Raw genomic sequence first — 12,103 nt, 5'->3', positions numbered from 1 at the left:
GATGAACAGCAGTCCTTGTTATCATGTATATATGATAACAAGTTATTATGTACAAGTTATTATGTATATAACCATATGATTTGGGGAGGCCAGGACTATATGATATGTTATATTTATTTGTAGTGCTTTTATCCAGCTTGAATTGTATTCATAACTAATGTGCTTTTCATCGTTTATTTCACTCACACACACACACACACACACACACACACACACACACACACACACACACACACACACACACACACACACACACACACACACACACACACACACACACACACACACACACACACACACACACACACACACACACACACACACACACACACACACACACACACACACACACACAAACACACGACTGATATTAAGAGGTTGAGTTTGTTACCTGTGCTTTAGAGATTTAGTAGAAACCTGTTTACGAGGGCCACAAAGCAAATTATTTGCTCTGGGCGTTCTGAAATTTTAATTACACGATTAACCAGAGAAGCTTTCAGGATTGTTTGCATCAGTCTTTAGGGGCTCGAGGAGCAGTATAAAAACAGACGGAGCGAGACACAGCGCCAGATCAGAGCTGTATCTGCAGGACCAGGACCTTAAGAGAAGTATCAGCTGCCCCAGACCTCCAGGACCAGGACCAGGACCTCAAGAGAAGTATCAGCTGCCCCAGACCTCCAGGACCAGGACCAGGACCTCAAGAGAAGTATCAGCTGCCCCGGACCTCCAGGACCAGGACCAGGACCTCAAGAGAAGTATCAGCTGCCCCAGACCTCCAGGACCAGGACCAGGACCTCAATAGAAGTATCAGCTGCCCCAGACCTCCAGGACCTCCAGACGGTGAGTCTCCACTTCTTTCTCCTCACGGTCCTGCAGCTCCGTCAGGAAGCCTCCTGTGACTCGGTGCAGGGACCAGTCCCCTCAGAAACACAAAGGATGCTGAAGAGAGGTCCGTGTGAATGCTGAATGCTGAGCTTTCTGAGTAACGTACGGGGAGCAGGTAGCAGCTGAAGTCTTAACAGTTTCTCCATTGACTTCTGTGGTGAAATGTGGATGAGTTATGGTGAATATTATTCATAGCATTCCTAACTGAGATGAACGTTTTGATGTTTGAACCGAGTTTGTGGGTTGAAGATGTGGAAGTAGTTAAGTACAGAAAAGTTTACGGAAGACTAATAGAGGTAAAGACTTTTTGCTGTAGAAGAACGTACATTGTAAAACTTAATAAGTTGTGGTAACTTTAAAAAAAAGTATGCAAATTCATTGCCTCACAATAAATAAGTTAAGTTAGTATAGTGAGTAGGAACAACTTGTTTATTTATTTATTAACTAACACAACACTTTTAAATTGTAAAAAAAACATTCATTGCATGAACTTAAAGGTCACCTATCATGCTTTCATACATAGACATGTGTCCCCGTGTGTCAGGAGACTCACAAAGGGGCGTGGCCAGCAGCAGCTCGGGTACGTTTGAAGCTACTGACCCAGAATCAGCTCTTTAGTCACAGGCCTGAAATAGAGGGGGATGAACAATGATCTGTTTGGGCTTTGGAGCAAAACACTTCAGAGACAGGTTTTTTATATCTCTGAAACCTATAATATATATATAGTATAACAGGAGACCTTTAACATATACCAAACAGTTGGCTCTATGGCTAGGTTCATTTCAATAAATGAACAACATGCACTTTAAACATTTCATGCAGGAGTAAGACAATGATTGAAGTAGGTACCTCCATATGATTATTGTGAATACATGATTAAAGGGTTTAGCCTAACTGTCCGAAACGTGATGTCACACATCACTTGTGGATTGTTATATTTTATAAATCTAAAAGTTTTCATTTATCTGAAGCACTTTGAGAGCATTATCAATAGGATATAAATGTTGTGAGTTCTCGTAACAAGTGTGTGCATTTGTAAAGCATTGAAACAGAAACACACTGATTGTTTAAATATTAATGCTAACGACACAGAAAGAAAGTTACATCTACACCTCACGGTGGGATTGGCATTACTCCTGAAGTGACTCGTGCACAGTGCTACCCTCACAGAGTTGGGCCGTTCTTTACATAACGTGTGAAAGTGTGTTCATTGGATAACAATAGTGAAGCTGAGGAAAATGGTTTCCAGATATGTGTTCAGTTAAAAACCACCAGTACGTCTTCTTATCTCGATGTCTCAGTTTTGCTCACAGCCTCTTTGCATCACTAAAGTGGTGGAATCAGGGAATCAGTCAGGGAGCATTTGACGGGTTTAGAGAACATTGTTTTGAATCTTCAGGAAGTGTATGAACCACTTCCTGCAGAGGACCCTTCCTTGTGTACGCTGTTATTGTGTTATCGTGCGTTAACCCGGTGTTTGTGCCTCTTCCTCTGTGCAGAGTCATGAAGCTGCTCCTCCTGCTGGCAGGTAAGCAGCATCGCAGGCTTCACTGTGACAAACAACATGTGTTTGAAAGGCCTTATGAATGTGTTTCAAAGTCAAGTCCTCCGTGCATAGAGTCACTGCGAGTGTGTAATAGCCCCGCACTACTCTACTGTCTTCTTTGAGCAAATAAAACAAGATCATGTTTGAATGATAGACTTTTAAAACATGAGCTCATCCATGAAATCAATCTAAATCTGAACGGGTAGCTCTTATTCAACACGTTGATGGCTTCAGTTAATGAGGGGGTTAGCCTTCAACCACTTGTATTTAAGAATAACACAGAACCCAGATACCCTGTGTACATTCACCCTGAAGGAGCACATGTTTTACAGAATAAATAAGTACATCATTATCCACTCATTGCACTGATGAGTGTCACTTCAAGTCAGAGGAGAGACTTCAGGGAGCGATGAGTGTTCAGGTTGTTCTGATGGATGTGTTTCTCCTGGAACTCCTGCAGTTGCTGCCAGCCAGATGGAGCTCTCTGCCTCTGTAAGGGTCACTCTGAAGGCTCCTGGTGGAAACATCGACATCAGCGTCGCTCCCATCACTTTCTATGGAAAAACATACACATGGTTACACGTGAGTACAATGAACCCCTGCCTGACTGCGTGGCCTCTAAAACTGCCCGTCGTATCCCTATTCTAGGCACTCCAGCTTCGGATGTCCGACCGCTAGGATAGCAAAACGGAGTGTATAGTGTAGTAGATGTTGGTGGGCTGGTAGAACCCCAGAGCAGTGTCTGCCCCTGGAGGAGAATCCCTCTGTCGTTGGGAGACCCCTTGGTAATTAGGGCAGCTTCAGGACCCACAATCCCTAACCCCCAATTTTGATCCCCTTATACCAGTGGTCACCAACCTTTTTAAGCCCAAGATCACCGACCTCGGCCTAGGTGAAAGGCGAGATCTACCTATTGCAGAATTGAGTGGAAAAGACGGCCCAGACAGTGCTTCCAATTTGAGGCCTTTTATATCTGGCTCATCTGAATGACTGTTACAATGAAGGCTCCATAATCAGCTCACGGCATATAGGCAGGGGTAAAGTGCTATTGGGGGGAGGACCTCACCTCCTCTAGGGGATCCTCACCTCCTCTAGGGGGGTCCAGGGGGATGCTCCCCCGGGAAGATTTGTTTTTAAATATTGAAGTTAAAAGCATCAATCTCTTTGAGAGCAACATTAAGAGATCTATGGATACCTCTCTCAACACCCAGATGAAACAGAACTGTAAACAGATGTTCTTTTTCTTTATGGATATTTTATAAATCACATTAAACTGTATTCTTGTTTTACTGCCATATAGTATTTCATACCTGTTTTTCATTTATTCTCTTATTGTTTGTATAACTATAATGATCATATGAAGGTGTGCCGTGGAAATAATCTTTGTGACAAAACCGTTCTAAACACTCAGAGAGTCCTTTAGCTCACCTGAGCCCCTCAGTCTGACAGGAGAGGACTCTCCTCCAGCTTGTTGTGGAACAAACAGCTCCTTATGTCCGTTAGTGCAGCTAGCTAACCAGATGCTAACATCACGGTCCACGCTAGCACCGGTCCCTCTCTCTCCCTCCCACTCTCCCTCTCTCTCTCCCTCTCTCTCTCACTAAATGCGCTATTGCCACACACACACAGAGCCGAGCTTGAATGACACAAGCACACGTGTATTTCCATGCAACTCTCTGATTGGTCTGGTGTCTTGCCTCTGTTGCGTTCAGTAAACACGGGAAATTACAGTCCTGCCGTCGTCTCTTGTGTCATGATGAAGTTCACGTAAAGCACGGTTAATGTATTATATTATTGAGGTGTCTCAAATATACGTCAATCAAGTGGCACCGGCTAACGGGGTGGTGGATGATAGGTTTACATCTAAAAACGTATTTTTCAAACATTATTATTTTAATTTTCTTTTTCTTTCTTTTGTTACTTTTTTTTTTAACGGTCCGCGATCTACCCGCACCACACGATCGACTGATTGGCGAACACTGCCTTATACCAATTAAAACAATGCAAATGTAAAATCAAACCCAGCCGGAGTCAAACATTAATATCACAGCAGCGACATCACCAAATCAGCAGAGCTTATATCATATCTCAACATCAATCAAAACCACATCAACCACAGTGACCAATGTGAAACTATAGTTTAACTTAAACAGGGTTTCTATTCAATTTCAAATCCAAATGATCAACTAATGTCAGCCTTTTCCAAGGAAGGGTGTTCTTACCTCACTCTAAGACCAAGCAGATACCTCCAGAAACCACGAGAGAGACCAGGAGTTGGGTCGAAGTGTAGAAAGTACAAACCGGTTTTATTCAGGTTTTAACCAAAATAGAGCATTACAAGAAACCTAGAAAATAACAAAGAGTAAAGTTAAAAATACAAAAGCAACAGGTTCACAAGTCAAATGTTCTAAAGCCGTCTCGGTCCTTCTCCATTCTTCTTTAACGTCTTCTTCCTCCTCCCTCTCTGCATCAGGTGGTCTCCCCCTTCCTCTCTTTGAGTCAGAAGGAGGTCACAACTGTTTTAGTTATTGAACATTAAAACATGTAAGGTTTAAAAATACAACAAATAAAGACTTATAGTAATGACATGTCATTTTAAAGAGAGGGAATATGAACATTTTCCATGAAAGCAGAACACATTGTCAATGTCATGTTTAGAATCAAGTTTTTTTCTTTAAACGTTTCAATTTCAAATATATAAACTTTATACTTTAATTCATTAACAAATCAAAAGTTTAGAATGCTCTATCTAGTTTCACATGTCTGGTTTCACACGTCTGGTTTCACATGTCTGGTTTCACATGTCTAGTTTCACATGTCTAGTTTCACACGTCTGGTTTCACACGTCTGCTTTCACACGTCTGGTTTCACATGTCTAGTTTCACACGTCTGGTTTCACATGTCTAGTTTCACATGTCTAGTTTCACACGTCTGGTTTCACACGTCTGCTTTCACACGTCTGCTTTCACACGTCTGGTTTCACACGTCTGGTTTCACACGTCTGCTTTCACACGTCTGCTTTCACACGTCTGGTTTCACATTTCACATGTCTGGTTTCACATGTCTAGTTTCACATGTCTGGTTTCACATGTCTAGTTTCACATGTCTGGTTTCACATGTCTAGTTTCACATGTCTGCTTTCACACGTCTGGTTTCACATGTCTAGTTTCACATGTCTGGTTTCACATGTCTAGTTTCACATGTCTAGTTTCACATGTCTAGTTTCACACGTCTGCTTTCACACGTCTGGTTTCACATTTCACATGTCTGGTTTCACATGTCTAGTTTCACATGTCTGGTTTCACATGTCTAGTTTCACATGTCTGGTTTCACATGTCTAGTTTCACATGTCTGCTTTCACACGTCTGGTTTCACATGTCTAGTTTCACATGTCTGGTTTCACATGTCTAGTTTCACATGTCTAGTTTCACATGTCTAGTTTCACACGTCTGCTTTCACACGTCTGGTTTCACATTTCACATGTCTGGTTTCACATGTCTAGTTTCACATGTCTAGTTTCACATGTCTAGTTTCACACGTCTGCTTTCACACGTCTGCTTTCACACGTCTGGTTTCACATTTCACATGTCTGGTTTCACATGTCTAGTTTCACATGTCTGGTTTCACATGTCTAGTTTCACATGTCTGGTTTCACATGTCTGGTTTCACATGTCTAGTTTCACATGTCTGGTTTCACATGTCTAGTTTCACATGTCTGCTTTCACACGTCTGGTTTCACATGTCTAGTTTCACACGTCTGGTTTCACATGTCTAGTTTCACACGTCTGGTTTCACACGTCTGGTTTCACACGTCTGCTTTCACACGTCTGCTTTCACACGTCTGGTTTCACATTTCACATGTCTGGTTTCACATGTCTAGTTTCACATGTCTGGTTTCACATGTCTAGTTTCACATGTCTAGTTTCACATGTCTGGTTTCACATGTCTGGTTTCACATGTCTAGTTTCACATGTCTAGTTTCACATGTCTGGTTTCACATGTCTGGTTTAACATGTCTAGTTTCACATGTCTGGTTTCACATGTCTAGTTTCACATGTCTGGTTTCACATGTCTGGTTTCACATGTCTAGTTTCACATGTCTGGTTTCACATGTTTGGTTTCACATGTCTAGTTTCACATGTCTAGTTTCACATGTCTGGTTTCACATGTCTGGTTTCACATGTCTAGTTTCACATGTCTAGTTTCACATGTCTAGTTTCACACGTCTGGTTTCACATGTCTGGTTTCACACGTCTGGTTTCACACGTCTAGTTTCACATGTCTGGTTTCACATGTCTGGTTTCACATGTCTAGTTTCACACGTCTGGTTTCACATGTCTGGTTTCACACGTCTGGTTTCACACGTCTAGTTTCACATGTCTAGTTTCACATGTCTGGTTTCACATGTCTAGTTTCACATGTCTGGTTTCACATGTCTAGTTTCACACGTCTGGTTTCACATGTCTGGTTTCACATGTCTAGTTTCACATGTCTGGTTTCACATGTCTGGTTTCACACGTCTGGTTTCACACGTCTGGTTTCACACGTCTAGTTTCACATGTCTGGTTTCACATGTCTAGTTTCACATGTCTGGTTTCACATGTCTAGTTTCACATGTCTGGTTTCACATGTCTGGTTTCACATGTCTGGTTTCACATGTCTAGTTTCACATGTCTGGTTTCACATGTCTGAACAGACATGATGGAAACTACATCCTTTCCATTTACAGCCAATTTAGCATCTTTTTATCAATGGTAAGCTTAATAGAGGTCGGAGAGGTAAAGGTCAGGTCTGTCACGGCCACTTAAACAGCAGAACTGTCAACACTACACATAATAAAGGTATTATAGATATTACACATAACTCACTGTTTAATATGTACTAACTCACAGTCCTCAGAATCAGTCCCTAGTGTTTTTGTCTTGATCTTATTTATATATAGATGTAAGCGGTTTGTTACCTTTCAGCGTGTCAGCCTGTAAACATGGGAGCAAATGAATAATGACATGTTTCTAAAGGCAGAGAATGAATTGAGTATTACACACAAAGTTTAAAGTGTGTGCTTTTTGTGCCAGCTGTTATTTTGGGTATTATAAAAGTTTCCCCTCATACTATTCAGTATCAGACGCTCTGAGACAGGCTTGGTCCCATAATGCATCACTGTGAGTCTTGTCCTGAGCTGGAAAGTGAGCGTAACATTTCCCTCTGGGGTCTATGGGGTCAGGCTCTGATCAGATCAGCTCAATGGAGTAGGGGCAGATCATTACTAGAGCCAACAGGAAGTGGTTTGGAGCAGCTGGACGCGTCTCTTTGATTCCTCATGTGTCTCTGTATGAAAGGAGACATAAAGACTTGTTGGACAGTGGCTTGAAGAAAGGTTTTTTCCAAAGTGAGAGAAATGTTTTGATCTCATCATTGATCCTATCTTTTTTCTCCGTAGCTAAAAGCACACCTTGCAGCTCAAACATTTGAGGAGAGGAAACGAAGCTGTGTTGGAGTCAAAGCCTTCATATTGTTGTTCCTTTTTTTGTTTTTGCAGGCCAAGATCGGCAATAAGACTGAAGTTTTTCTCAAAAATGACCCATCTGAGGACGACATTGATTGTGTGGTGACCAACGAGATGGCTTCAACCAAACTGACGTACACTATGATTGCTATGTCATTTCGCCCTCACCCTTATCTTTTTAACATCAAAACCAAGGGACTGGGTATCGTTGCTCTCCAGTTCTTCAAAGGTGGTACATTGAATGTGAGTCCTCGTAGGGCTGTCCCAAATACCATTTTTCGGGCTCCGGATATTCGGCAGTAATCAGCAGCGAATATTCGAATATTCGGTGCTGAGAGATTTTTATTTTTTTTGTATACATTTTTTATTTTTTTTAATATATTTTTTCAAAAAGGTTTCATAACACGCTCCGAATCCGAGACACCTGACAACACGCTGTTAAGCAGAAGCGCAGAAAGAGCATACTATTACGATTTATATTTATTTATTGTCTCAGTACTCGCAAACATTAAAACTAAATGTGTCCTCTGTAGGGTAACTGGAGGGTCTGCTGTATTGTTGAGGATGTTGATGGCTGGGATGCACCTATGGACACAAGTTATTATTAGGCTGAGCTACTCGACTTTATTCCGTTGCCTTAGCCCCAGATGTTCCCACATTACTCCTATTATTTTCACTATTCGGATACAATTAAAAAACTAATATAAAAAAACAATTGCTTGCTTGCAACTATTTTCCAAGCAAAGTAAGTGCACGTTTTTATCATGTGTAACGTTACTGTTTAAACGGCGGATAAAGCAGCTTCACCATGGCAACTTGACAAAAGCTAAGCTAAGCTAGGCTACTACTCACAGCATCCGGTGACTTTTCAGAGTGGTTGTGCCACCGTGGTAGGCCAGTTTCTTATCGCATATTTGGCACATATTCTTCTTACCGTCGTCCGATTTAAAATGGTCCCACACAGCTGAAGTCTTCGGCATTTTGTGGGTGAAACGAGGTGAAGCGAGGTGAAGCGAGGTGAAGCGAGGTGAAGCGTGCCGTTTGCGTTTGTGACTGTGAGTGAACGCGATGTCAGGAGCACAGGCTGAGATATTTCCGCATTTTAACAGTGCAATTCAAAAGTATAAATATAGTATAAGAATATGGCAATTCGCCTTTATTAAATGCATACATTTAGAAAAAAAAAAAAAAAAAAAAAAAAAGAATATCCGAATAATGAAATTGAAACCCGAATAGTTGGCCAACGAACGAATATTCGAATAGTCGAATATTCGGGTACAGAAGTCCTGGATCCCTAGAGTCCTGATCCGATCCCTGTTACACTCTGACTGGCTGTCCAGCTGTTTGTACAAAATGAACATTTCAAAGACATTGTGTGGCAAAGACAACTTCAAATCAAAGTTTATTTGTAAAATGTTGGAAGCATTTCCTAATATTTCTCTCTCTGTTCCTGCTTTCAGTTGGAGTTGTCATTCTACAATTATGGTTTACAAGCTGCTTGCAATACAGTTCATGAGGTCGGCCGTCCGTTTTCTGCTAGTTTAGTAAGTATGACATGAGGCTCTTACCTAACCCTAACCCTTCAGCCTCACCGATGTTTAGAGTTACACTTTGTCAGGTCCTGATACCAATGCAATGTGTTCCTGTTTGTTCCTGTGTGCCAGGGAAACTCATATCCTAAATCCTTTATGTTAGAAAGCTGCTGTCTTCCAGCTTTCCTCACACTCACTCTGAATGAGAACTGAGAAGACTTCTGTGCCCTAACCACCCTGAGAAATGAGAACTGAGGCTGTTTGATCCGTTATGACTTTGTGTCACTATCAGACATCGTTCATATGAATCCAGAACAAGCTTTCAGTTCAGCATGGATAGGTGAATGGAGAAGATAAGTGCAGTCTGCTTGATCCTCTAAGCCTCTCCTTTTTAAACTCTTCTTATTTTCTCTTCTAAACAGAGATAGGTGTCAGAAATAATGTCATACACAGCCTTAGAGTTCCAGGAAGCAGAAGTCACTCAGCATCATGTGTTAGCATAAAAGACAAAGAGAGTTATTATCAGTGACACCACATGTAGCTGCTAGCATGCAGAGCTAACGGGGCAGGCTGGACTCACAGCACCAGGAGCTGGTGGCTCTGCTCCTTCCTGCCCTCAAGTGGACAAAGGAGGTCATTAGAAATATCAATCTGGAATAATGAAGGAGCTCCCCACTGCTCTCAATGTGACTTCATGTCCCGACATCGGAGGAAATATATCACAAGTGGCATCTAGAGAACACTTTCATTCATGTTTACAGTGTTGAGGTTTCCTTTGTTTTTACAGATTGTGTTTACTAGTTATTTTAAATGTGTTTTTAAGGTTCAAACATCTGTCCAGGGACTACAGATGTGAAAGAGCCTCTTGGCTAACTCTGGCACATTTACAGAAATGGTTCTTTGTGTGCAATGTCCCTGTTAAATAAATAATATACATACAAATATATTCTGTTTAATCCTTTACTAGGAAATGTCTACAAAAGTCGGTGGCACAGTGGTGGATACCTGGAAGCCTCCTTCAGTTCAACCTTTTTTTCGAGACCTGAGTGGATGCAGAGGCTCAGGTAAGCTGGTCTGGGGGTTCCCAAAGAAAGGGAACCTCTAAGTTAAATGTGATATTAAAACATGTCTGTTGTTTCCCTATCTTAAATCCTGCCTGTGGTCACTGAAGTGTAATATCATTACCTCCATTCTCCCCCAAGGTGGCGCTGTAATGCCGGGTTCAGAGATGCCCAACTTAGGGCCCAGCGCAGAGCCCTGCTCTGTTGAACTCTGTTCTCTGTCTGCAGTCCTCGCTAATGTCACTGCATGTGGGCCCGAGGAGGTTTGCCAAGCGGACAACACGTAAATATGTGCTCTTTCTATCAGGAATAAAGGTCTGACTGATTTGAATAAAGTGTCCCATGTGATCGAACCCCCATGAGAGAGGGAGGATATTATCCACCTGAGGATTATTGCAGTTATTGATGAATCTGTTCCTATTTCTATCACCCCTTTCCACCAAAGCAGTTCCAGGGTCAGTTCGGAGCTAGTGCCCGATAGCTCTCCAGTCCTTTCATGGTTTCCATGAGCTGAACTGGCTCGTATTAGGAACCAGAGCACTGCTGGACTGGAACCAAGAACCAGATCTGTGTGGAGGCTGGGTCAGATCACTAGAGCCGAGCAAAGTGACCAAAACGAGACTCACACTTTTGTTTATGTCCCGCCACTTTCCCCGGGCAAACGTAGAGATACGCTCGCTCTCATGGCCCGCTTTGAGGAGCAGCACGACCCGTTCTCCTGTTGTTTTTATACCAGCTTTCAGGTGTGATCACTTCATACCGTAGACTACACAAGTTGTCATATCAGATCACAAGTGAAATCCTATTGAAAGAACGCCGGTAGAAACGACAAATGACACAATGATAGCAACATGTGCTCCTACAAAGCATTTGTGGTGAATAATTAAAACGCTGTAACCATCTAATGTTCATCATGTGTTATATATTTTAAATACGTTTCATTTAGTTTGATGGTTCTTAATCTGGTTATTGCTTCATCAGACTGGCTATGCTAACATCATCCATATGATATAGGGAAACGTTTGCAGTTAACATCAAACATTGTACATTAAAACTAAACAAAGTATGAATCACTGGGGAAATATGCATCTGTTGCTTTGGTGACAGTCAGCAGTGAATCACTGACTGTCACTAAAGCCACGGTGAATGCCTCTGAATCCTAGTGGGAACATTTCAACCTGGATCTGAACGAGAGCACAGCTCCAATGCAGCCCGCCATTGCTGTAGTTTTTGCCTAAGCTGGAAAATGCAGGGACGTAAGCAGTGCTGTCAAATGAACAGGTAACGGGTCCAACATGGAGAACCAACCGTCCGAACTAACACGGCTCTGATTTCAGTGGAAAGGGGTTTTAAGTCCATCCATTATTGTGTCTGATCAGCTGGGTAACGGGTCAGTCTATACATCCTAAACAACGTCCTCCACTTATTTCCCATTGCACTTCTTTGACATGGTGGGCCTCGTGATGGACACTTTATGAAAAGAGATCCAGATGGATGCTCAGCGTCTCGGTGTGTGTGCAGTGTTCCTATAAAGTGATCCTTTGACCTCTCCTCCATGCTTTACACATGTTTC

At 42.1% G+C, this 12,103-nt stretch overlaps 1 protein-coding gene across 3 annotated transcripts in view; it reads left to right on the top strand.

Moving 5' to 3' along the window:
• Positions 1-589: 589 nt before the first annotated feature.
• LOC307030628 (alpha-tectorin-like) overlaps positions 590-12,103 on the top strand; it is a 27,386-nt gene continuing 15,872 nt past the window's right edge. For 2 of the 3 annotated variants that reach the window (XM_079667165.1, XM_079667167.1), the window contains exons 1-7: positions 590-840; positions 2,385-2,413; positions 2,892-3,013; positions 7,971-8,180; positions 9,398-9,481; positions 10,437-10,533; positions 10,672-10,813. In XM_079667165.1, coding sequence (XP_079523291.1) covers positions 2,389-2,413; positions 2,892-3,013; positions 7,971-8,180; positions 9,398-9,481; positions 10,437-10,533; positions 10,672-10,813 — 680 coding nt within the window. In that variant the 5' untranslated portion in view covers positions 590-840; positions 2,385-2,388. The remainder of the gene's footprint in view (positions 841-2,384; positions 2,414-2,891; positions 3,014-7,970; positions 8,181-9,397; positions 9,482-10,436; positions 10,534-10,671; positions 10,814-12,103) is intronic. The other variant, XM_079667166.1, reaches the window with a different exon arrangement.

Source organism: Notothenia rossii, assembly GCF_949606895.1.
Source record: "Notothenia rossii genome assembly, chromosome: 1".
Taxonomy (NCBI): domain Eukaryota; kingdom Metazoa; phylum Chordata; class Actinopteri; order Perciformes; family Nototheniidae; genus Notothenia; species Notothenia rossii.
This window is presented reverse-complemented; position numbering and strand designations above follow the sequence as displayed.